General features: G+C 37.2%; 2 protein-coding genes across 3 annotated transcripts; both read right to left on the bottom strand.

Moving 5' to 3' along the window:
* Window positions 1-753: 753 nt before the first annotated feature.
* On the bottom strand, window positions 754-17,130 carry kat2b (K(lysine) acetyltransferase 2B). 2 transcript variants are annotated; one of them, XM_084424742.1, is made up of 18 exons: window positions 16,798-17,130; window positions 12,073-12,211; window positions 11,670-11,815; window positions 10,906-10,992; window positions 9,767-9,948; window positions 9,115-9,306; window positions 8,432-8,529; window positions 8,218-8,343; window positions 7,039-7,202; window positions 6,736-6,944; window positions 4,911-5,037; window positions 4,695-4,805; window positions 4,227-4,370; window positions 3,986-4,100; window positions 3,465-3,495; window positions 3,304-3,367; window positions 3,128-3,212; window positions 754-2,252 (listed from the first exon to the last, which is right to left on the bottom strand). In XM_084424742.1, exons 1-18 carry the CDS (start codon window positions 16,996-16,998, stop codon window positions 2,050-2,052), a joined length of 2,424 nt encoding a protein of 807 aa, XP_084280868.1. In that variant the 5' UTR covers window positions 16,999-17,130; the 3' UTR covers window positions 754-2,049. The 2 variants fall into 2 exon arrangements, with proteins under 2 accessions (XP_084280868.1, XP_084280869.1); XM_084424743.1 differs by having other exon boundaries at window positions 7,039-7,178.
* Window positions 17,131-18,396: 1,266 nt separating this feature from the next.
* Window positions 18,397-26,171, bottom strand: rab5aa (RAB5A, member RAS oncogene family, a). The gene is made up of 6 exons (XM_084424382.1): window positions 25,882-26,171; window positions 23,362-23,594; window positions 23,134-23,285; window positions 21,019-21,141; window positions 20,834-20,927; window positions 18,397-19,806 (listed from the first exon to the last, which is right to left on the bottom strand). Exons 2-6 carry the CDS (start codon window positions 23,525-23,527, stop codon window positions 19,691-19,693), a joined length of 651 nt encoding a protein of 216 aa, XP_084280508.1. The 5' UTR covers window positions 23,528-23,594; window positions 25,882-26,171; the 3' UTR covers window positions 18,397-19,690.
* Between the last annotated feature and the right edge of the window lie 1,716 nt (window positions 26,172-27,887).

The raw sequence follows: 27,887 nt of genomic DNA, 5'->3' as shown, positions 1-27,887 counted from the left end.
TTCAGTAAATCCACTATAATATTATTAAAATCTAGTTTGGCAAACAATTATAAATAATGCAATAATAATAATAATATGGAGAAAATAATTTAATAGCAGGACAAACTGTCACTTATTGACTAGCAGCGCACAAAGTGACAGCTGGTGTGGATGTTATACTTAATATAATTCTCCCCATATAGGTTCTATCTGTGTGAATATATATATATATATATATATATATAGTTCCCCAAAACAGTTCAGCGGAAACTCCGCCCCGCAGACGATTCTAAAGATTTCATTGGTCATGTCAATCACAAGTCTCGCCCAACTCATTGCAGAATTATTCCTTTCCATTTCCAGTCTCCGGTGTTTCTGGTCAAATTAATGTATTTTTATGAGCTAATAATGTAATGTTAAACCTATGGACATGGTTTAAAAAACACATGGCTCCATAGTAAACTTAATTTCTGCAAGCCATGCTCGTTTTGTCTTTTCAGTCTTTGGCATAAAATGCAAGGCAAATGGTGCCGTATACGGACATTCTTTGCCTGTGCTCAAATAACGTACTTTCCAGAAACTTCTTCAGTTTATCGCTGTTGTTGGCTGCCACAACAAATTCAGGCAAATTTTTTGTAATTTTCAAAAAGTTTCTGTTTAATTCATTTAGTCATTCTTTTTACCCAGAGTCCATCATGGCGGCGCTCATCGTTTGATAACGTATGGTGGATAACGTACAGTCCATTAGTGCAAAATAAACAAATGCTGGCATTACTGATTTGAAATTATTTTATTATTTATTGTCTTGTAGAGATCGTGGAGAGACAAAACACAAGCACGGCTATGTAGGAAACAGGTTTCCAGGATGAGTAATAAACTTCCTTTGCTTGGCTTTATAGTATTGGAAACACTGTAAAGCTACATGGTGATATGCTAGACTAGACCAGCAAATTCTGCACAAATCAAGAAATTCCAGTCTGTTGACTCATTTTCAATAAAAATATATACAGACAACTGCATTTTCTGCTTAATAACATACCTAAATTGGTTAGCCAACAAAAATGTCACCCGATTACTAATAAAATGATCATTAACAGGTGTAATAACACAAGTAGATGATTGTGTATTTTCTTTTCTTTGATTGAACAATTTCTATGTAAAAAAAAAAAAGTGCAAGAACAAAACAAAAAAGATGTGCAGTTTGTGCAACATTACTCTCTACTGAAACAGTCCAACACAAAAGTTGACATTTCTTTCACATTAGTTGCTCTAAAAATGTAATCATTCTATAAAATATGCTTTAAAAGCAAAAAAAAAAGTATTTAAAAGACATACAAAATATGTCTTTCAAAGCAAAGGTACAAAGACCTTAAAATAGCTTTATCCCCCCATTCCCCCAAATGTAGTACAAAGCCCATCTCTTCTTAAGTATTTAAAAGTACAAATGTTTTAGAAAACAACAATAGTACGAGTCATTGCACGTGTCATCTTTACATACAGATGCTGTACGTTCTCATTAGCATATTAAGACTGTATTTGTCACTGCACAGGGAATGCTGCTCCTCTTACGCCAATCACGTACACGCTCTGGTAAAGACCGCAAATGTGCGGGTTTCTGATTAGGAATATTCATCGTATGAATACTAGTATTTATCACCATTTCTTTAAGTTTAATAATAAATAAGTGCTGTTTGAAGGTACAACATTAGGTAATTAGAGTAATTTTTCTTGGTTGGTACTATATAAAATATACAGTTTTTCATAAAATCGATCTATATAAACAGATGTTCACTATTATATACACACACACTAGCATGACCACATGCACACCAAATGCGTCCATACCGTAAAATTGTTCCTCAATTTTGGCAGAAGGAATTTTTAAGACAAGAAAGAGACTTTTTTCCACACATGGTGGTCATGTGGATATTCACACACATCAAACACCTGCATTTCAGACAACCCTCCTTTTGACGCGAACCAATGAGGGAGTTATATAATATGATAAATGTTGAGAAAAAGAGGTAGAGAAAAGGGAGGGGCAAGAGGGAAACAGACTACTTGCGCCCCCTAGCTGGATGGCTTTTCGATGAGGCCCGTCTCTTTGATCTTGGTGTAGAAGAATTTCTCTAGTAGGTTGGCACATTTGTAGTATTCGCTTTCGGGAGGGTTGTACTCTCGACAGTTAGTGAAGATCCTCTGCATGTCGGCCATGAACAGCTTCCGAGTGGTATAATAACGACTCTTCAGGCGCTCGCTCATCGTCTTCAAGTCTACAATGCACAATAACGTTCATTCATTTAGGGCTGGGCGATACGTCCAAAATCGTATACCCCGATATGAGTATTTTTAATGCACGATGACAATATATAGTTCTTTTTGCTTTAAATAAGGTTTTTATGATATTAGCATTTTTAATACCATTTGATATTCGTAGAATTTCATAAATCTCATCACCAATATCGCAAAAAACGAATACTAGCCTAACAAGTCAAAAAACAAGCTTACTGCAAACAAGTAAACAGTGATAAAAAAGTAATTACAAGCAATAGGACAAAAACTACAATAAAACCAAAGACAAGCACCTGAAAAACCTCAAGCACAAGAAATAAGAAATACTACATACTGTATAAAGTAATCAAATGTATGATGTAATAATATGTACGTATATACATTTATTTTTATTGTAAGTTACAAAAGTGATTCAGTCAAGTACGTTCTTTAGTTGTTTGATTATCATTAATGACAGACGGCAGCAGGTAAATTAGGCTGCTGTCACTTTAAGACCTCATGCACTGATCTAATAAACTGTTACACATGCAGTTTCTTTCTTAAATGTTTGCTTTCATTTAAGACATAAACGACTGTGTTTACGAGGATACTTGCAAAGACTTTCAGGTGTGTGCGACTGTGCGTCTCTCAGACAGCCCATGCATATACCGAAATGAGTGTCTTTCGCTGCCTATTGCACTTGAATGGTTTAAAATCACTTGTTTTTTAACCACAAAGATTAAAAACGCACTCAAATGATATGCTTTTATGACGGCAAAATTTCTGCTGGTTTATACCCCATCCCTACTCTCATTCATTAGTAAGTGCGCTCAAAAGTAAGTGTAAGGTCCAGTGTGTATAAGAGATATTTGCGTACCCATAGGGAAGCGGATGACTTGGTAATAACCAGGTGCCTCGTTCTTCTTTACAGGCTCCATGAAGGGCCATGCATTCTGGTGTGACTGAGGGGTACAATACATATTCCTCATTAGCCATTTATGTTCTTTCGTAATTTTTTTGTTTGAAACGTAAAGCCAAGCAGATATACATTACCTTGACCTGCTGTAAGATGTTCTTTATGGTGGTGTACAACTGGTCAGGATCCTTCAGCTCTTTGCTGTGAAAAAGGACACAAAAAAGAAACATACTTTCAAAACGTCAACAAACTAGTTACATAAGATTTCTTTAGATGTGACTAATAGATACACACTCACCTCTTCACTAAAGGCTTCCACCCGGTCTCACCTGTCCAAAGATAGAAGTAAATGAAAGTTTAAATAAAATTTTATATATGTTCTTTTGAAATTTCTATCCAAAGAATCCTGAAAAAAATATATCACTGTTTCCACACAAATGTTAAGCAGCACAACTGTTTTCGACATTGATAATCAGCAAATTAGAATGATTTCTGAAGGATCATGTGACACTGAAGACTGGAGTACTGATGCTGAAAATTCAGCTTTGCATCACAGGGAATGCATTACATTTTAAAATATATTCAAATGAAAAACATTACAAATTTTAAATCGTGATAATACAGTATTTCTGATCAAATAAGCAGCCTTGGTAAGCATAAGAGAACATAAAAAAATACATATATATTGTTAAAATAATAAAATATTTTTAGAATACAATGATTAACATGTATATAATAAAACTAAATATTGTATTATCATTATAAATTTATTTATACATTTTTTTTAAATCTAAAAATATATATCAAAGTGAGACATACGGATTCCTGGAATGCTCTCAATTGCAATCTGGCGAACTCCCTCCTTAAAACAGGACAGGCCAGGGTAGACTTTACGAATCTGCGCCTGCTTGCGCTCTATAAGCTTCTTAATGATCTGAGAGAGAGGGTGAGAAAGAAATAGAAAAGCCTTTAAGCGATAACAGAATCATGAATTTTACCATACTGAGTAACCTCTTTGACACACATCAGATCTAATCCTCACACACACACACACACACACCTCTTTCTGTTTCTTGATGATGACGGAGAACTCAGTGTAAGGAATGCAGGGGTTCAGTTCACAGCCCATGAGCGTGGCCCCCTCATAGTCCTTAATGTAGCCCACATACTTAGACTTCGGCACTTTAATATCCTTAGAGAATCCCTGACATGAAACAAGATTAACAAAATAAGGATATAGACATACTTAAAGCGACAGTACCCAAAAATGAAATTTGTTGTTCCAACCCATCATTGTTTTCCTATTATTATTATTATAATAAAAATAAAATAAAATAAAACACAAAAGGAGATGTTAGGCAGAACCTCCCCATTTCTTGTCATTTTTGGAGCTTGTTAGTATAATTCACCATCCACTATAGTAGCAATTTGTGCCATGGAAGGAGAAAAAATACCACTGTGCTTTTTGTATGGACAAACTTTTATCAACAATTGATCAGCTCTCTAAAACAACTAATAGAGCACTAACCTGCTTCTTGAAGTAGCCAATGGCGTATTCATCAGCGTAGGTGAGAAAGTTGAGAATTTCATGCTTGATGTGATACTCCTTCAGATGGTTCATGAGGTGAGTCCCATATCCCTTAAAAAGCAATTAAATAAATACAGATCAAGCTAGGAATGAGTGAGTAAGGAGGAATGACAAATAACAATGGAAAAGCGGCACCGTAATTATAAGACAACACACCTTGACTTGTTCATTGGAGGTGACGGCACAGAACACAATCTCAGTGAAGCCCTGAGTTGGAAACATTCGGAAGCAGATTCCCCCAATAACACGGCCATCTTTAATTAGAGAAAGAGTCTTGTGCTTCCTGTTTAAAGAGGAAATAGATTGACTCATAACAATGTTATGCCATCAATTCACAGGAAGCAATAGATTAACATTAAACCAAATGCAATTTAACCCTAAACCAAAACAAAGTTACCTGTTAAAATGTCAGAAAATCACCAGTTTAAAGGTACCCCTAATAATGTAGTGTCGTATAGCTGTTTGTGAATGTAAAAGGTCTGCAAAGTTCTCTCTAAGTGCATGATAAATGTAAAAAAAAATAAAAAAAACTATTTTGAACTGCCTTAAACAGTCAGTATTCCAGTATTCCAATTCCAGTCCTTACTTCCTGAACAAACCTATGTTGGTTTGTAACAGATTTGCATAATGGCAGCCTATGGTCTTCATTGACATTGTTGTCGACATGTCAAGAAGACGCTGTTTTCTGCACTGCAAAAGCAAATCCACTTTGCATGCACTTCCAAAGGATGAGGACTCAGCTATTGGGAACGCGGAAACGCGGCTATTGAGCCCCATCATACACCCGGTGCACTGCGGCACCAGGTGCGACGCAAGTGTTTTTTGCTAGTTTCAGCCCAACGCATTTATCATTTTCACGTCCTACGTCACGTTGTTTAAATGGCAAATGCATTTGCGCCCATCTGTTCGCCCATGGCCTTGCTGGTCTGAAAACAAGGTGTGTTCGGCTCATTGTTGCCGCGTTGCTATTTTGAGACAACTGAAATAGACTGCGCCATTGACCAACAAAATCCTGGTCTAAAGTCAATGGTGCAGTATTTTTTTTGTTATTGAAAGGGCACATTAGTAATGTGCGCCTATAGGTGGGTGCACAGTGCACGAACACTCTGCTTATTACACACACATGGATGTGCAGCAGCACACAAACATGCCAAATATTAAAAATAAAAGGATTACAATGTAAAAAAATTATATTGTGTACATAAACATATGGTGGAATCCGGCTTGTCCCATAGATGGTCTGCTTGCGCGCTTTAACCTCGCGCACGAGCAGATCCGTTTCCTCTCAGCGTTCAGTCTTATTCCGCCATGTAAATAGCAATCCACCGTGGCGCGAGCGCAACTGGCTTTTAAAGGGAATGAGAGAGGAGACTCTAATTGGTTTATTCACGTTACGCCCAAAACACACCCATTACTCATTAAGAGAATAGGGACAACCCTTCTAGACCATGCGCCGACCATTTTTCCTGTTTTTAAACTAGCAAAAGTGGATTCGGACAAGCCCTAAGTGCACTTGCGCCGTGCGCTTTAGACCATGCGCTTAGCTCGTTAAAATAGGGCCCATTGAATTGATACAGTAAAACTGATGTCATATTACTGTTCGTATCACTGTGTATCAAGTGCTGAAGAAGCCTCTGGATCTGAAATTCAGATATTGTATTGCGCGTTTAGTTTCTGGCTCGTGCTGCAAGTGGTAGACCAATCACAACAGACTGGGCCATCTGACCAATCAGAGCAAAGCTCTCAGAAAGCAGGGTTTTAGAGAGACCAATTCCTTTATCAAACTGTTTTTAGAAACTAAGCAAAGAGGTGATGCTGCAGTGTATATTATGAGAAAATTCAAGTGTTTTTGACCTTGTAAACCTATTGTAGAAGACCTCCAAAACTAAAATACTTAAATACTTCACAACAGTCTTGTTATTATAAGCATCAGACAAAGGTCTTTAGTACATTAAAATAGGGATAATGGTAACCAACATACGGGTCAAATACGAGGCGTGTGATGTATTCTTTAGGCATGCGGGGCAGCTGATGTGAGAAGACGTTCTGCAGGCCAACAAGCCACATGAGGATCTTCTTATTGGGCTTTTGGTTGAGGGAGTTTCCGATGACATGGAACTCAATGACGCCGCGCCTCTCCTCTAATCGAGCAGCTTCATCACGCGCAGAATGAGCTGAGAGAAGACTCGTCTGAGAGAAAGAAAGAGATACAGTTAAACACTTTGAGAATGAGCACTGCCATATGTCAGATAGAAAATACATCAGACACACTCTCTGTGTTTACCTCTGGTCCCAGCATGGCAGTAGGGTCCGTAATGGTGGACATGACTTCATTAATTAATTCCACAGAAATGTCACCAACCACACGAGGTCGTTTGCAGTCCTCATGAGATAACGGCTCAGAAGGCTTTCGCTTTTCTCCACCTACATATGTGCATAAAGTCAAATCTAATAAGATATTAAGATCTTGGCCAAGAAACTCTCTTCACATACCCTCTAATGTGATTCAAGAGGATTTAGCAACTTTATTACATCAAATATCTGCAGTACATATATATTTGGAACATGATGAAGTATGATATATGATATTCTATATTATCATATGAAATATGATGTAATGATCTTTAAATTAATAGATTAAATAGGTAAAAACAAATCATAAAGTAATGATACAATCATACAAAGTGTTATTATTATAAATTATTACAAGAAAGTGCCACACTCATTCAAGATCCTATTAACTTGAGGAACGGCAAGGGGGCTGTGAGTTAATGAACAGCTTATATTTATTGAAAGCATAAAAAAATGAATAGATCATTTTAAGTAATTATTTAAACCATTTAAAAATATGTAATATTTAATTTGTTTCCCTGCATGTCACCATCATCAGAGAACCGTAAACATGCAAATGAGTTGTTAAATTATTGTAATATTAACTTAAAATCTCAGGAGGTACTTCAAGTTAAAAAAAATTAAATACAGTAAAAACTGTAATATTGGGAACAAGAATTACAATTTAAAATAATTGTTTTCTATTTGAAAATATTTTTGAAGAGTAATTATTTCAGCAGTCTTCAGTGTCACATGATCCTTCAGAAATCATTCTAATATGCTGATTTGGTGCTCAAGAAACATTTCTTATGATCATCAACGTTGAAAACAGTTGTGCAGCTTAATATCTTTTAGGAAACCGTGATACGTTTTTCTGGATTCTTTGATGAATTGAAGGTTCAAAAGAAAAGCATTTATTTTAAATAGAAATATTTTGTACCAAAGCAAAAGTCTTTACTGTCACTTGTCACCTGATCAATTTAATGCATCCTTGCTAAATAAAAATATACTTTTATTAAGCAAACTTTTGAACAGTAGTGTAGATTTATCATCAAGACTACATAAATGGCAAAGTGATTTTCTATAATTTATAATCAGACACTGAATAAAATACTATGAAATAATTTGATACCTGGATTGGGCTCCAGGACGGATGCTACTTTCCGGGCTGGGCTTAAGCTGCCTCCTCCAGCCAGCTCCACTGGGGCAGGACTACTGCTATAGTACAGGGGGCGGGTCACGGGTGGAGCACTGATCACTGCACCAATCAGAGAAGAGAAACGTTTGTTTACATAACCATGCCACATATATGACTGAATAAAGTTAACTCTAACATTGCTAATCACCTGTGGGAATCTGTCCACCTGATAAACCAACCATGAAGTTTTCACTCCAAATGGGCGAATTATGACTATAAACCTCCTCCTCCAGCATGGACAAAAACCTAGGCACAACACACACACACAAGTTCTGAAGTTCTGTGAACAAATGGCATGTAGGGGAGGTGAAATGACCATCTGGCAAGACGTTGAAGTCAGAAGTTGGAACCTAGAAACTGGTGACTCAGTTGGTCACTTTGTTTCTAAACTGGGATTTGACTGACGTCCTGATAATCAGTGGAGATATTCTTCTGGTGAACATATGTGGAAGTTGATCTGTGCTTTAACCAATCAGAATAATTTAACCTGACAAGATGATATATATTAGTGACTTGTGTAAGAGTATAATTGCTGCTGTAATGAGTGTGTACGCAGAGCGGCCTACGACCGCATTGCTGAGTGTTGAAGCTGACTTCTGCTGATGAAACTGGAAACTATTCTTCAGTAACATTTTCTTCAATTGATTGCATCTTTGACTCCTGGTCTTCATTCATCCTATCTGGTCCTTGGGTCTTAACTGTAAATTGCCCTACAAAAGTAAGCGCGTACTATTCTGGTGACGAAATTTGCTTCAAGCGCACTGTGCGTGAACCCTCGCGTACGAGTAAAAACCAAAGGCTTTATTTCTGTCAGTGTTGTTGTGTGCTTACTTGGGGAAATGTGTGAGAATGAGTGTGCGTTTCTCAGGCGGTAGTTTGTCTTTCTCCTGTCGGGCCTGTTCCAGCAGCTGTTTCCTCATTACAGTGAACACAGAGCGCAGAAAAGTGCGTCCGAAAATCTGTGTGGCCTCATACCGAGGAAGACTGTCACAGAACTGTGGCACATTGCAATAACACAGCCACCTGCAACACAAACACACAAGACGACCGGCAATGTGAATTAAAGTCACCATGAAATCAAAATTGACAAATCTTTTTTTTATGGAATATTACAGTATTAATTGTAAATGAATTATCCGTGCATATCTTAGAGGGTGGGCAACCTGTCACTCACATGAGATCACAGCAATAGTGAATTACAACCATCCAACGATCAAATCAATTCCAGATGGACAAAATCAAGTTCCTGCATTTTTTCTAGCCGTTTCACTCGGATATACGTCACAATAGGGGAAAAAAAGACTATCGCAACTTCTGTTTCATGCTGACTTTAAGAAATAGGGCCAATTGTTATTTCATGTTATCCTTAAATGACAATAAGGTGTAAAACAGAAGAGAAAAATAACATTTTCTTTTCCCCCATGGAAAATTAGACCCTCCTCTCTGCGGTTCGATGACTCTAAACTAAAAAACTATTAGTCACCTGGTGTAATTGACTTTGTAACCAGCTACGTCATCATCGGGTGCTCTTTGCCGTCTTTGTGAGGGCGTCTCTAGCTGCCAGTAGATGATCTGGTTGAGGAACATCTTTGCGAGCTCCACTATAGTTTGCCTCTCCTTACAGGGTAGGTGGCTAAACTTGTACTGCACAAAGTTGTTCACACCCTGCAACGATAACAACATGAAAAAACATCTGTGTGACACACAGCAAGGATGTCAGGAATGTGTCTAGGGTTGTGTTATCTCACTGACTCTTGCATCACATGCAAAGTACACTGCCTGCAAATTAACCAAGAAAACAGAGCTGTGAATGTAGTTAAAGGGGACCTATTGTGCCCTTTTTCAAAGTCTTGATCTTGTTTTTTGTGTCTACGAGAATAGGTTTTTGTGCTTGATTTTTCCAAATAACATTATTTTTGCACATATTTTACATTTCTCTTTCCAGTCTGTCAGTAACACTGTTTAGTTCATGTCTCTATGAAGCCCCTCTTTCCAAAAAGTTCAATGTGCTCTGACTGGTTGGCTGGAACAGTGTGTTGTGACTGGCAAACTGCTTCGGGTGTATTTCGGAAAAATTACGCCCTCTTACCACAACTCAACTCAACTAGGCCTCACCCCTTTATTTGCATATGCCTTGGGCGGGAATTATTTAAATGAGGAATACTTTCATGTGTTAATTCCCGGAAGAAAACCAAAGACTACAATAGAGGCGTTTCAGGGAGTTCAGGAACGTTGTTTACTTATATAGAGAATCTACACTCCATTGAGAGTGGACTTTGTACATTTTCAGACCTTGTTCATGCTCAAACAGCAACATACACACAAAAGAAAGTTGAAAATGTAAAAAAGCATAAGCGGACCCCTTTAAAACTGTCAGATGTTTCCCAAAATACCCTGTTTTTAACATTGTCTGTTTCAGAAGAAAGATACTGTTAAGCTCATAGGCGGTTTATCTATTTCTGCACCTTCACACTTCTAACTTTCTCACGCTGATATTGTTTTTGATGTTTGTTTGCATGTTTGAATATGATGGTGAAGAAAAAGTTATTACTGTTAAGTGCTATTTAGCAAAGATGTCACCAAATATTTAATACTAGATATTCAATGCTGTTCAAAGCATACCTGTTCAATGCTTGGTTTTTCAAAAGGTGGGCTTTCCAGAGCTTCCACCACTGGCCTTCCCATCTGCAGGATGCATTTCCGTAGCAACTAAGACATTTCCCCCCCCCACCCAAAAAAAAGAAGGTAGGTAAGATGGATTAATAGTAGCAAAGAAGAATGTAAATTTATATTAATATTCACTACTATTCACAAGGTTAGGGTCAGTAAGATTTTTTTTTTTAAAGAAATTAATAAGTTTATTCAGCAACTAAAAAAGGCATTCAGTTGAAAGACATTTTTAATGTGACATAAGATCATAATATTCTATTTTAAATAAATGTTGTTCTTTTGAAGTTTTATTCATCAAAGGATTCTGAAAAAAGAATATCATGGTTTCCACAAAAATATTAAGTAGGAGCTATTTTCAACATTGATAAGAAATGTATCTTGAGCACCAAATCAGTATATTGGAATGATTTCTGAAGGACCAGGTGACACTGAAGACTGCTGAAAATTCAGCTTAGCAATCACAGGAATAAATAGCATTTTAAAACATCTTAAAATAGAAAGCACTTATTTAAAATTGTATTTTGTGTTTTTACTGGATTTTTTGAACAAATAAATGCAGCCTTAGTGAGCTTAAGAGGCTTCTTTTAACTTGTGTTAATTATATTCACTGTGATACATAAACAGATAAGTGTCACCGTTTCATTCAGTGATCTCCAAAACAGGGAATCATTCATGGTTGCACCACTGCACAACATGAAACAACCCAGAAGACTCACTTTGAAGAGAGAGAAGTAAACTTGTTTAGTGTCAGGATCCTCCTCTTTATGGACACATGTGTACAAGTACTCTACATCCAGTACGATTCCAAGCAATCTGTTCACCTCCTCCTCCGACACATTCTCCAGGTGTGTCACATGGTCACCTGGCCAGAAACACAAATGAATGAAGGAAGCCTTACAGAATGATGTAGCTGAATAATAAAACTGTTGACTATAAGTAATTAACTTTAAATATAACCACTGAAAAATATTCAAATACGTAGTTTGTGTAAGCTGTAAGCGGTGTAAAAACATACTATCGCTTAACACTAAAAATCTATTTGTCTATGGATGACAGAAAAGGGATTTGATCTTCCTGAACTCTACTGTTGTGTTCTATTATTAGTCAAGCAGTGGTTACCGAGGGCATGGCTGCAGCTTCTGCACGGCTCCATTAAGTTAACAGCGATTGGCTGCTCAGCCCTGGGCGGGGTTGGAGGGGGAGGAGTTGGTGGTGGATTTTGACTCTTCCAGCCATTACATTTACAAGCTCCTTCAGCCTGTTGGAGGACAAAACAGATCAGTCAAAATATAAGACACTACAATGACTACATCAGGAATAAGTTCACACTAATAAACCGTAAAGCTGCAACAACACGTATTGAAAAACTGCACTGAAACCAATAGAATCTAGTATACCTTATTAAAGAAAATTAATTCAAACTTGATTTGATTATTTTATGCATTAATCCAAAAACCTTAAAGGGATAGTTCAATTCTGTCTTCATTTACTCAAGTTGTTCCAAAGCTGTAAAAATGTCTTTGTTCTGCTGAACACAAAGGAAGATATTTTGAAGAATGTTTGTAACCAAAAATTTGTGGGGCACCATCGACTTGCATAGTATTATTATTTTTTTCATACTGTGGAAGTCAATGGTATGGAAGCTTGTTTCCGCCACAGAATAAAAAATTAAAATACTAATTGTGACTTTTTATCTCACAATTCTGACTTGTTTTCTTGCAATTGCGAGTTTACATCTTGCAATTCTTTTTTCTCAGAATTGCGTGATATAAACTCACAATTGCGAGAAAAAAGTCAGAATTGCGTGACAAACGTATAAAGTCAGTTATAAAGTCAGAATTGCATGATATAAAGTCGCAATTGTGTTTAATAAAGTCAGAATAAAAAATTCAGTCTTTCTTAGAATTGCAAGTTTATATCTGCATTTCTAACTTTATGACACGACATAACACTCACTTTATTCTGACTTCTTTTCTCAGTATTGTGAGTTTATATCTTGCAATTCTGACTATAAGTCGCAATTGTACGTTTATATCTCGCAATTCTGAGAAAAAAAGTCAAGATGTAAACACGCAAGGGTGAGATAAAAAAGTCGCAATTATCTTTTAAAATGCTTTATTCTGTGGTTGAAACAAGCTTCAATACAATGGTGAAAAAAAATAAATAATACTATGGAAGTCGATGGTGCCCCACAAATTTTTGGTTACAAACATTCTTCAAAATATCTTCCTTTGTGTTCAGCAGAGCAAAGACATTTTTAAAGGTTTGAAACAATTTGAGGGTAAACTATCCCTTAAAAGACAATCCTTAAATGCTGGCATCTTTAAAATCCATAGAGAATTCCGGATTTACAGGTTTTAGGAGTAATCTATGTTTTTAATGCTAACGTTTCTGTGGAGGGCGTAACTAATCAAAATTAAATCATCACATAAATGTTGAAACACGCCTAAAAGGTGACGGCCACTATTGTTGAGTGACATACCGACAACCGTAACCCTGCGTACGGAAATGAAAGGACACATGCTGCTCGTGCTTAAATAAAAGTTGTGAATGTGCGTTAGTCTTTTCTCCCATATTATGACGTATATCCGAGTGAAACGGCTTTTCGAACAAGAAAAAAATGTGGGGCAGGACTTGAATTTGTCCATCAGAAATTGATTGGATCTCTAGAGTGGTGCAGGTATGACATCACTTTGTAGGCCAGAAGCGAGTTAGCATTTTAGCACATCCGGTTCCAGCGTCCCGAAGTCAATGGGTTTTTTGAATGGGGTTTTGGTTAAATGGCTGAAACAAGGTCTGGGATGAACACAAGCTCAAGACACTTTCACGTTTTATTCTATGACATAACATACATCAATATTACCCCACTCGTGATTTTTTTAAGCTGGTACATGTCTTGTAAAAGGTGGTTGCTAACAAGTGGCTAAATGGGACTACAGAGACTGTCTGGGACATTAAACATCATCATGCTGAACAGATCAACTCAGTCTGCTTTTACAGCATCGTTATGCTTATAATTGTGCTCTTATAATCTATTCTAACTCAATCTTTCTGGGAAAATGTTTTTTTTTAGATAAAAACTGAAAGTTGTCGGAAGCTTAGTGATGATGACGTTGAATTCGTGGGACCGTGGTGTAGTTCGTTTATAGCCTACCTTTAGTGGCACTGCATTTAGGCTTTAAAATTCATAAAAGTTGTGTTCATCTCTGATAATTATCTTGATGGACAAAACGTGTAAGTATCATAAACTTTTGTTGATCACAGAGCTTGTTTTTAGCGATAATCCAAAAGCCTATGGGAAAATCCTCTTGGGTTTTCTCAGTGGTACCAGTGTGTTGCTAACTGCCGATTGGCCTACAAAGTGACGTCATACCTGCACCAATATTGCTGCAATGTTATGTCTCCCACACTCCCACCGAAAACACGTCATCAGAGAACAGATGTTGCGAGAGGGAGATGAAGTTATTTAGATTAAAGATTATGAGGGCACATGAATTTAAAATATATAAATATATATAAATATATGTGTGTGTGTGTGTGTGTGTGTGTGTGTGTGTGTGTGTGTGTGTGTGTGTGTGTGTGTGTGTGTGTGTGTGTGTGTGTGTGTGTGTGTGTGTGTGTGTGTGTGTGTGTGTGTGTGTGTGTGTGTGTGAATAATAAATCAAATAAATCCATGTATAATAAATACTACAATATTCCAGAAAAAAACAAGAATTGTCCATTTTTATTCATGGTGAAATTGTAATGCAAATATAATGATGAAAATGAAAACTGAAGGCAAACTATAGGCTAGTACTAAAATGAAATACAGACATTATTGATTAGTTTGGTGATTTAATAATGAATTGAATGATTTTCATGTTTGTTGTTTTTTTTAATGTATTTAACCCTTTCACGCATAGAGGTCACTACAGTGGACAGCTATTAAAAATCAATTTTCTTGTATGCCTGGGTTTTGATGCCATAGTTGCACTTCAACCACTACATTGGACACTAGTGTAAAATCCTATACACTGCCACCAAGTGGCAAGCCTTATGTGGATTTTTTTTTCTCCAAACCAAGATGGCCGATGGCCAGTAAGAAATGCCAAGTTGCTCTTGAATATCCATCCATTCCTTCTATCCTATGAGACTCTTGCAGGTAAAATAATGTTGTAACATCAAGTAACATCTAAGGAGTCATATCATTGTTACATTTTCCAAGTACTGATTTTAGATTGGGAGGAAATTCTGATTAATCATCTGTCCACCAAATTGGACATCATGCATCACTATTGCAGCTACAATTATAGACTGTTGTTCTTGAAAATACATCATCTGCAGTAAATTTTTTGGCTGTAATTAATGAATTTGTTTGATTAGATTATAATTTGCAGTTACGTTAAAAAAGTAATCTGATTACATAATGCATTTACTTGGAATGCGTTACTTTACTTGTTTAATCAAAAAAGTAATCTGATCATGTAAAGCACATTAATTGTAATGCATTACCCCAACATTGTTCATTTCAGATGAGGTTTTCTCAGAGAGAAGAGCTGAATTTGTCCATTTTGAACATAATCAGAATTATCAGCTAATAAGGATTTGTCTGGGCAAATCAGGGGTGAGATTGGGGATGTCTCTGTGTTTGCTGGTGGTGGTGGGGTGGCTGTATCTGGAATATCTGGAATAATTGGCATTAACTCCTAAAATGGCCAGATATTGTACTTATTGTTGTCATCACCATTATTGTCGTTATTATTATTATTATTATTAAAACTATCTTAAATTTTCTTGAGATCTATTTATCACTCAGTGCTTTTATATCTATTTTTTCTCTTTCCATAACATTACCAGAAAAACATAAATAATAACAATAATTACAATTACATTACATTAATCTATTGCATAAATTATCACTGTACGTAAGCACATTACTGTATGTATCTATATGTTTTGTCATGCCATCCTTTTTTTCCCCTATCCTTTTTGTTTTGTATGTGTCATGGATTCTATCCTTTATATTCATTACCATGAATATAATGTTATATTGTTTTGTGCCAAAAAACAAAACCACTAATGTGGACATCTGAAAATTTATTTGTAAAATAGCCTATATGTAAAAAAAAAAAAAAAAAAAAAGTTCAAATCTTGTTTTTCATGCCCTACAATAAAAAAAAAAAAAATCCTGACTGTGGTTATCATAATTCATGCATGAAAGGGTTAATGATTTATTTAAATATTTAAGAATTTGAGTAACTTGGCTCTCCATATGTTTACTGTGCGTGATCTGACAACAATGAATCAGACAACGCCCCCCAGCAACAAACCCCGCCCCTGGCAACAGACCACGCCCCTCCAGCAGCTGTCATCCTGTCAAAACAAAGACGCCGCTTTCGCCTCTTGAGTAATCAACTTCAGTTTGTGTCTCCTATTCTAGCAAAACTCTCGCACCAAAGCGCCATGAGACTTCAGTTTGACTTGACAAAATACAATAAAAAACGGCATTCACTGTTAAAACAAAAAAACAAATACAAATTGACAATCCGCCAAGAGCACCCAATGTTCACGTCATCTTGCTCACTATGGGCAAAGACAGCTGTATTATCGCTGCAGATCACGGAAATGATGAGTTCATTGATATATTTTTGTTGTGCATAAATGTAAGTGGCCAGCGCACGAAAGCATACATTCGCAATTTAAAAGAATGGAGGACAAAGAGATGGCTTTTTGTGCTGTGCTTGCAAATTCAAGAGTGGGTAAAGTAAGGTAACAGCTAGTTTCACCTATCAGATAAACATATTAAAGCGGGTCTTTTACTTTGCACTGTAGACGTAAACAATGTGTTTTCCCGCTCTAACGTACCTTGCACGAGGAATAAACGCCGAGTTTCTCCAGTTTCTTCGGACGTGGGGAGGAGCGGAGCTGCGCCTTCTTAACAGCAATACGTGCAGAACCGACCGCAGCGCCCGAACACTCGGTTCCGCCGACTCCTGGAGCAGCCGGAGCCGAGCCCGCCGCGCCCACCGCCGGGGAGCCTTGAGGAATCCCGGTGCTTTCCGACATCGAGTCTGGTTCCGCGCTCAGACTCGAATCCTCGAAGTCCGCCCGCTGTATTCGCTCTCTCTACCCCTCAACAGCGGGATCAGACATGGCGTTCATCCCTGCTTTTTTATTTGACATTGTAAATCCGTCTTGTCTCCGCTAGGGGAGGCACAAAATGAATCCCGTTATGATTCGGACTCGGAGAAGGATACAAATATGTCATGATTCTGAGCGAACTGCTCAAGGTCAAATACATTAAAAGGGTTATACATGTTTTGTAGAGACATTATGGATTCTTAAAGAACCTGCTCGAAACTTACTTTTAAACAATCCCTCTAAAAACAAAATCTTTAAAAAAAATCTAAAACTAGTCTCCTCTCCTGAAAGTCACCAAAAACATAGAAAACTAGTAAAAAATATATTTTTTGGTAATTTACATAAAGCTGTTAAATGCCAGCTATTTGACATATAAATAAATACATACATATATATGAATATATATATATATATATGTACATACATACATAAAATTGTATAATTTTATAGATTTATAATTTTTATACATATGTAGATAGAACTTCGTAAAATTATATTTCTAAACATCTATATTTCTATGATGAAAAACCTAATTTAGAACAAACAAAAAATAGACATTTTGCCTTACAACAACTAATTGAAGTAAGTTTAAATACTAAAACTGAAATAAAAAAAAAGACAAAGCACATAAAATTACTCAAACAAAATTAAAATTAAGACAAAAAAATAAATAATAAATACTATAATAGAAGATAGATAAAACTAAAATGACACAGACTTAAACACCTGTCAGCAAAAATTTACGAAAACAGGTGATCATAAAACACAGGTTTCACTATAAGGAAATCGGAAAATAAACACTTTGTAAAATGAAGCTTATCTGCAATCAGTCATAGAATAAAATCAGCAATCAGTCCTTTATGAGCAAACAAATAAGTGTTGTGACTCAAGGTATACAATTTACTTATTATGTGTCATTATCACAAACAAATGCTATTACAGAAGAATCTGCACTGGGATGGGAATTCCACTCAGTGATAAGACAAGAAGTTAATTTGGCCCTCTGAACACACAATATTATCAATACCATCTATAAGAAATTTATTTGATACATTAACAGTAATATTTAAGTAACTGCATTTTTAGTCTCAAAGGGGAAATGCTTAAAAAAAAAAAAAAAGACAAAAATTTAATGTAGCAGCGAATTTATGTGGTACCAGTATCCTGAAGGATAGATATTGAGATCATGTTAAAAGTGGATGTTGTCTGATACTGGGAAGAAAAGCAGAGGAAGAACCATCATAATCTGTTCATTTGGACACTGTTAGTGACAAAACGTTGTGAACGTCTTTGCTTTCTCATGAAAATTACAAAACAGACCACTGAAGAAAAGCTTTTTTTTTTTTTTTTGTTAATAACACTACATACATTTTTTATAAGACCACCATTGATTATAATTTAACCATTTTGTGAAAAAGAAACATAATTCCAACCCCCTATCAAAGCAATTCCTGGTTACTGTACAATTGTTTTTTTGTTTTGTTTTTAATGATTATCTAACTCCCTATCAAGCATTAGTCCTGCAACAGTAAATGGAAAAGACGAATACATTGCAACACCCTATTTACAGTAAATTATTTATATATATTTATATCACTCTGGCTGTTCTTGCAAGAGATAATATCAAGACCAAAAATTAGTGCAAGGCATGGAGTAAGAAACACCTGGGTGAGTTAGAACCAGAAGAGTGCGAGTGTGTGTGAGTGGTGCATGTTTGTGAAGGGGAATTCACTTATCTTGTATGTAGACAGGTTTTTTATTTCTACTAAATGAATATCACATCCTTGTGTAAGCCTTTCATGCTGAGTGAAAGCGCAGCCAGATATTCACTCAGTTATAGGACGGTGCCAATAATGCCGAAAAAAAAAAGTGAAGGCTTGCTAACTGGTGAGAGAATAACAGGGATCTTGGCTGTGTGTGTGTGTGTGTGTGTGTGGTTAAGAAGGAGGTGGGCTTGGCGGCCCAGCCTCAGGAAGTGGGCAGTCTGCCACTGAACAGAGCCGCTGGGACATCCAGAATCAGAGCGAGAGGGAAAGAGCAGGGAAACGAGACGGGGTGGGGCAAAGGGGCCGGGTCATTTGTCACGTCCTTTCTCACCATGTGTGCCGTTGGATAAGGTTAAAACTTTGATTTACCTTTTTCAGGCTTTGTAGTGATACATGCATCCATTTTTCTGAAAGGTACATTTTTATAAAAAAAAAAGGATGAAAACAGATTTGAGAAAAAGAAACGACGAAGAAGACTGTAGAGTTCTGAATTATGACAGAGCAGGTGAACCCTTGCAGAGGCCCCACCCCTTTTTGTCCTGGTCAGGCAAATGGCATTTTTTCTTTCTTTCTGATGAATATTTGTGACTGCATAATTTACAGTTTGGAGACAAGGCATGACCTTAAGCATGAATACAGTAAGCCTGGGTCTTTACAGAAAAACAACAAAACAAAACACCGCGGATACATGGGCGGGGCAGAGCTTTTGTTACAGCGTAAGAGAGTTGTGGAAATGGGGAAAGCGGAGGCATTTCATTAGTTAGTCAAAACCAAGTTGGAGGGCGGGACCTTGCGTTAGTTGTTGCGGTAACAGAGTTTTGTGTGGGTTTGTTTTTTTTTTTTTTTTTGCGTTAGTTGCTGCAGCAGGGGGCCTTGGTGGGTTGGGCTGTCTCTGTGAGGTCCACGCCCCTACTCCGCCCACTGTTGGCTCCGGCAGCTTGGGGCTCGCTCTTAGGCAACTTTTTTGCTGAAGAGAGACAAAACAAGAAATGAACACTAGAATACTAAAATACAACAATATAATATAATCAATCATCAAATATGTCGTTTTTATTTAAAGAAATAAAAGATGAACCAATAGAATTCACAATACAATTGTGTATATTCACAATTAAGCATGGCTTTGAGAGCCTTATTAATATTAATTATACATAATAATAATAACAACAGTAATAGAAGAATAATAACTTGCATTGTACTTATTTGATCAAAAATAGTCTCACATGATCACAGAAACGATTCTAATATGCTGATTTGGTATTCATGAGACATTTATTAATATCAATGTTAAAAACATATGCTGCTTAATATTTTTGTGGAAAACTGTGATGCATTTTTTTTAAGACTCTTGATGAATAGAAAGTTCAAAAGAACATTTATTTAAAACTTACATTTATGTTATAAATGTAATGTAATTTTTTATCAATTTAATGTCACCTTATTAATTAACTATTAAAATATGTATTCAATATTAAAAGTTCTCTGCACCAAAGCATCAAAAAGAATACTGTGTTGCATTTACAAGATCTTATAAATACTCTAAATCATCACTAATTTTCAATCAATCTGAATGGATTCAATCAGATTCTGAAACTTCTGTTTATATGAACCCTAAACTTTGCAATCAGATTAATTTTTTCAATGTCATGTGCTGAAGTTCTGTTTGGAATGCAAAAATGTATGTAAACATCAGAAATCTTGTTATAAAATGGCTGTGGTAAACACGTGTCACGGCACTGCGCATGTGCGCATGGTATTTTTGAATCCGGTTGAGAAGATGCTACGTTTTTTTAGTATTGATTGGATTGTTTCAGGTCTACACCAACCCTTTCAATCTGATCAAAATTTCATTTGGATTGAGCTCGGCGGATCTATTGAGGTGTTTACAGGAAGCCTTTTCAATTCGATTGAGCCATCAATCCGATTACTAACAAATTATTTGAGTGCATGTAAATTTAGCAACTGTTAGGTTTTACTATGAGGTAAAACCTTACCAATGGCCATGAAGATCTCATTCACATTCATGGAAGTCTTTGCTGATGTCTCCATGAACAGCAAACTGTTGTCATCTGCGTAAGTTTGAGCATCCTAGAGAAATAAAACAGCTCGGGTGAGGGAGACAGCTTTGGTCAGATATAAAAACTCTCTCTGGTTGGCCTCATTGTGAAGCCCTGTATACCTGGAAATCCACAGCTCTCTTGTTGGCAAGGTCAGCTTTGTTCCCAGACAGTGCAATGACAATGTTTGGGCTGGCCTGCCTCTGAAGCTCCTTAACCCAGTTCTTTGCTCTTGCAAACGACTCCTTCATTGGCGCAAAAACAGAAACACAGAAGAGACAAAGACATATGACAAAGTTGGTAGGGTTGGGCGGTATTACGGTAATATCGGATACCGCGGGATCTTAAAATAGCACCGGTATCAGTTTCAATACCGTCATTACCGGCACTTATATAGCCTATAATATATATAATTTATTTATTGCCTAAAAAATGCTTATGTGTGGTTGCAGTTTGGCAATATTTCTGGTTCCAACCGAATATGAAGGGAGAGGCGGTAAATACTGACGAGGCAATTTGTAAATTGTGCAATAAAAAGGTGACCGGTAAACACCTCTAACGTTGCATCTCCGAAACAACCGCCCACTCACTGCTGCCAGGATACATAAAAGCATTAAGTTTCGTATTTGTTAAAATATTATAATGTTATTTTTTCCATCTTTGTTGATTATGAAAAGTGAACAGCACAAATAAGATGGGATGCATCGGGAGTCAGATGATTTGACCATTTCAATAAATTTAGTTTTGTAAAAGGCCTCTTTAAAACGAATTTCGTTTTGTATAAATTGTATCTAAATTTTTATAAAATTTTCATCATCCAATATGCCTGGATTTAATATAATCATGACATGATGGGCATGCCGCTGTCACTTGCATTGAAATCTCATAAAAAAGGCTATGCCTCACAGACATGACAAATAAATAAAGCTTGAAATTTCTTTAAACGAAAGAATTAAAAACGAAAGAAATAGGCAACTCACTGATTAGGCTAAGTAATCCATGATGTGCATTTCTCTCGTTCATACAGAGATGCGATCGTTAATTTCATTAAACGAAACAATTCAAAACGAAAAGAAATATAGTCTGATTAATCAATGGTGTGCATTTCTCTCTATAGCGTTCACTACAGAGATGGCGAGCGTCAATTTCTTTAAACGAAACAATTCAAAAAGAAAGAAATTGGCTACTCACTGATTAGGCTAAGTAATCCACGATGTGCATTTCTCTCTAGGCGCGTTCATGCGGAGATGGCGATCGTCAATTTCTTTAAACGAAACAATTCAAAACGAAAGAAATAGGCAACGAACTCACTGATTAGGCTAAGTAATCCATGATGTGCATTTCTCTCGTTCATACAGAGATGCGATCGTTAATTTCATTAAACGAAACAATTCAAAACGAAAAGAAATATAGTCTGATTAATCAATGGTGTGCATTTCTCTCTAGGCGCGTTCACTACAGAGATGGCGAGCGTCAATTTCTTTAAACGAAACAATTCAAAACGAAAGAAATTGGCTACTCACTGATTACCGGTAGGCTAAGTAATCCACGATGTGCATTTCTCTCTAGGCGCGTTCATACGGAGATGCGATCGTCAATTTCAGTAAACGAAACCATTCAAAACGAAAATAAATAGACTAGCCTACTCTCTGTAATCCATGATGTGCATTTCTCTAGCGTTCACTACGGAGCTGCCGATCGTCAATTTCTTTAAACGAAACAATTCAAAACGAAAATAAAAAGGCCACTCTCTGATTGTGTAATGATGTGCATTTCTCTCTATAGGCGCGTTCACTACAGAGATGGCGATCGTCAACTTCCATCTTTGCAGAAAAGTTTTATTAATAAAAATCAATGGACACGCGTCACCGGATTGCACTTCTTGCTTGTTGCACGCACACAGATATGTTGAATAATGGTGGGCTCGGGCTCATAATAACAGTTAATGCCGTCGGCCGGACTCAGACACAACGTGCACGGGTTGGGCTTGATTTTTTTGTTGTTGTTTTTTTGCCCGATCTGGCATTCAGTTTCTGAACGGTGTAGGCACAAGCCAACAGTTTGGTGACGCCGTCTGAGTCCATTATGTCATAATTTTTAATTAGTCACGGTAATACCGTATACCCCGGTAAAATAGGGAGGCGGTTTGACGGTTTCAAAATTCGAATACCGCCCAAGCCTAAAAGTTGGTCATAAAACAACTATTCATTCATGAAGAGAACAACAAATCGACTCACCTCATTGGTGATGTCATAAACTACAATGGCAGCTTGGGCACCTCTGTAGTACATGGGGGCCAAACTGTGGTAGCGCTCTTGTCCGGCTGTGTCCCAAATCTCAAACTTTACTGTTGTGTCATCCAAGCACACCGTCTGCGTAAGGAAGGCCGCTGGAAGCAAAAGTCAAAAGTTGGTGAGAACATGTGCAAGCAGGTACAAGCAAATTTAGACACAAAAATCCCCTACCTCCTATTGTGCTCTCCTGAAACTCGTGAAACTGCCCCTTGACAAAGCGCAGTACGAGGCTGGACTTTCCCACAGCTGACTCCCCTAGCAAGACCAGTTTAAACTGGCAGATCTTATTGCCCGCGTTGGACCCGTTGGGGCGTGTTGCTCCTCCCCGATTGGCCATGACAGTCGTCAATCAACCAGTCTCCTTTAGGCGGTCACACACACACCGAGAGTTGTCCCAGTACTGGCTGCACAGTGTAACATGTAACCAAAAAAAAAGAGAAATGAAAAAGAGCACTTTCATGTTGACTGCAGACAAAGATCTTTTCTTTCTTCTCTTTTTTTCTCTATTCAGAGCTCTCTAACGGGGAATCGCTTATCTTGGCTTTAGTGATGGCGACTTGTAACTCAAATGCTATTTTTGGTTTTGAGCATTTTTAAGCCTAAAAAACACTTCATTTTCTACCTTACAGCTGAATATATGACACTGTGACAACTAATTACAATGATTTCAAACCAATTTATGGAGTGACTAAAGATGCTATATGAGATAGATATATATATAATATATATATATATATATATATATATATATATATATATATATATAAATAGAGATAGATAGATATATACACACACACACACACACACACAAATATTCAGGAGTTCCCACACTTCTTGACCAATTTCTTCGACTTTGTCATTACTGGGTAAGGATTCTAAGAAATCATTTAGATTCAGGCTAATTTGTGAACTGAACTGAACATCACAATGCCAACAAAAAAACACTAAATATTTTAAAGCATTTATTTTTATATATCTATATGACACAATATATTAAGCTGCACAACTGTTTTCAACATTGATAATAATAAGAAATGTTTCTTGAGCATTAAATCAGCATATTAGAATGATTCTGAAGGATCATGTGACACTGAAGACTGGAGTAATGATGCTGAAAATTCAGCTTTACCATCACATGAATCAATTTCGTTTAAAAAATATATTTTGATCAAATTCAGGCAGCCTTGGCGAGCACAAGAGACTTCTTTCCAACTCCAAACACACACACAATAAATATTTCCATGACTGAGGGAAATCCAAATTTTGCTACAGATTGTAATCATGCATTAAAAACACAGAAAACAATTGTTTTATTGGCCATAACTTAACATTGCTGAAATACTTGCAGAAATAAATGTCTGTAGCCATGGTAACCCATTCTACCACAGAATGTCCTGAGTAAGCAGTCAAAACAAGCATTCCCATTTAGCCCGAAAAAACAGCCTGAAGCAACAATTCAACAGCAATTCAAACATGTCACTTCCCAATGAAGTATCTCAGCCTTCAGAATGACTACACATACCTGGGATAGATACAATACCATACAGCCACTGACTCAACTGACAGTAATAAAACTCAAGGAACAGCATAGACATTTACTGTGTCAGTGACCTCAAGGCAAGGAAAACACTTTTCCTGTCAAAATTGCACCGTTACTGCTGTTATGAAATAGGAGAACATAAAAACAGACCCCTGATGCTCCTGTGACATTGCATCATTGTAAGCTGATCTTTCTATAAGAGAAACCAAGATCTTCTTTGAGCTCACATCAAGTCAACAACAGGAACTCTATCTGCATAACAGGATATAATTCAACTCCTTGAGAAGAAAGCCTGGTGGTATGTCAAACCATGCCAAAACTGCTGTGTTCATCCATTTGGTTTGCGTAACAGCTGATATAAGAACCAAATTTATCTTTTTACACTTTCCTAGAGTGCAATGGCACGGCTTATAGCCTATACAATATTCAAAAGCGAAACAAAAAAGCACAGCTTATGAAACAAGACATGACATTGCAAAAGTCAGATCACCTGTGAGAGGTTTTAGTCAAGTGCTGCTGGTCAGATTGTGGTCCGTTTTAATGACAGGCCTAACAAAAACAAACCTGTGATTTCTGTGTTGAAAGTTGACACACAGTCATCCTGTACATGATTCATCTACCCAAAATAAAGCTGTATTTTCAACATCACACTACTTCAATATAACCCAACCTAAACAATTCCCCTATTTTACAACACACCCCTGCGCCTCAAGCCAAGGAACAAGCTGTCTTGTTACTCGCAAAGACAGCCCACATCAGGTCAGATGCCAAGTCTAATAAACCACAGTGATCGGTCATATACCTATGGGAATAAGATAATAGCAACATTATAATAAGCAGATGATAAGCAACTTCACTTTCACTCCAGCATTCCCACCCTGTGTTGCACTCTAACTGCATTCCGACATAAGACTCAGCTAAACATACCACGACAGGATGGATATATATTCACGCTTTTAAAAAACAAGATCATGTATAATGTACACATGAGACTAAAGAGATTAGATGTGATGACTTGTGTAGGCAGAATTAGGGTAAGGGGCCTGTAACATTTTTGACGATATCTAGCAAGCTAAAGAGGCTAACTAGCTTGAGGGATACGCCAAACCAGAAAACGGTACATTCAACGGAGGTATTCGGTGTCTTTTTACCTGAAAGTCAGCCGACAGGTTGCTTGAACTGATTTCCGACGACGGGGTGCTAAAATTTTTGAGAGGTTTTCCTTATTATTGGGGTCGGTTAGTGGGAATTTTACCAACCCCGATCAAGTCTCCTCCTTTCTTTTCTCTCGCAACTTCCCCTTTAGAACCAAAACACAAACAAGCGTTTCCGCCCCTCATGCCACGTCAGATGGTACTTCCGCCCTGCAATGATGTACTTCCACCGTTTAAAACGGCTGCAGACTTGCACTTGCACTAACTCTCATGCCCTGTCCAAAACCGGTCTTTGCACTTTACCACTTGCCTATTTATATGACGTATTTCCTATATTTGACCCAAGTGTTCAAGTTGGCAATGTATTTTTTTCAATAGGCCTACTTTGCTTTTTAAAATAAACTTTTAAATGTCTGTTCAGTTACAGTAGTCACTATGTAAAATTGTGGTGCTTCTAATTAAGTGATAAAAAGCAGTTGCAAATGTTGTAGCTATATTGTACATCTTTGCACCAACAAAACGTGCACCACTATGTTTTACTACCAAATTATATGTAATATCTAATTCATTTAAAGGGTTAGTTCACCCAAAAATGAAACTTCTGTTTGTAATTACTCACTCTCACGTTGTTTTCGTTCATCTTTGGAACACAAATTAAGATATTTTTGATGAAATTTGATGATCAGCTGGCTCACTCCTTCATAGGCTGCAAGATAATTTCATCTGCCAGCCCAAAAAAGTTAGTAAAGACATCGTTAACATAGTCCAAGTGGCTACAATGTCTCAACCTTAAGTTTATCAAGCGACTAGAATACTTTTTGTGTGCAAAAAACAACAAAAATAACTTTATTCAGCTATTCATTTTCTTCTGTGTGGGCCTCTGACGTGAGTTCACGAGAGCACCACGATGCATGCGTGAGAACTGCGAAGATACTACAGATACCATACTCATCTTTACATCAATACAATTTGCAACACTTTATGTTTTACTACCAAATTATATGTATCTAATTCATTTAAATTACAGTGGAATGTTTTCCTCGACATCTCGCAATTTCCGGGCACATGAGTTCCCGAACATAATGCATGATGGGATACGCTTAGCCTCGAATACTGCTCCTATGCATGCGGTGATGCGGACTCCGCAGCAGACTTCTTCCCGACAGTCAAAGCGGCATTACGTCACGAAAGTGCAGACTCGTAGGAAGACCACGAGTGCTTAGGGTGCCATTTGGGACAGGGCCGGTCTGTCCTTACAAACGTCCCTCGTCCACTTTATGAAGTAGAACGCACTTCAAAATGTATACTTCATGTACACTTCAGGCAGCTCCATATCCCACAATGCAACACGATTGTGACGTCAGCGCATATTGTGTTTAATTTACCCCACCACAAACAACTATGATATATTAATTATTTAATAAAAAAATGTAAACAACTCAAACACACCTATATACATATAATGCTGTATTAAACAATTACGTAAGGGAATTTTTTTTAATAAATAATAAATCAACCCCACAGTGGATTCTAAGTGATCAAGGGCACGTTCCAATTCAGCCTATTGCAAAAGTTCCGCCAGTAGTGGGCACTCATTAAAACGCAAGCAATGACGTAGCCTACATCCGAGTGAATGAGACGGAGGGAAGTTATAGCGAGTGAAGGGCATGACAATTTTGGACTGGAACTGGCACACTTCATGTGGACTCGCGGTCTCGTGGCCTTAAATAAGTGTACAGTCTGTAGAATGTCCCATTCATAGGTCCCATTCTGCATTTTAGCGCTCAGAAGTGTGCTCGCGAGCGCCGCCCTTGTGCCCTCGATGCGGACTTCGGCGAAATCTGCACTTTCGCACCCTCCGCACTTGTTACCTACCCAGGAATCATTGAGAAATTGCGAACGCCCAATCAGATACATGAGGGGAGGAGTGTAGTGGCTGTTTGATTAGGCTTGTTTGAGATGAGCAAAATCTGCGCAGAACCGATCACCGGTGATTAGCGCGA

The sequence above is a fragment of the Rutilus rutilus genome (genome assembly GCF_951802725.1).
Source record: "Rutilus rutilus genome assembly, chromosome: 11".
In the NCBI taxonomy this organism is placed as follows: domain Eukaryota; kingdom Metazoa; phylum Chordata; class Actinopteri; order Cypriniformes; family Leuciscidae; genus Rutilus; species Rutilus rutilus.
The sequence above is the reverse complement of the archived record's forward strand: the minus strand, read 5'-3'. Positions and strand labels throughout refer to the sequence as shown.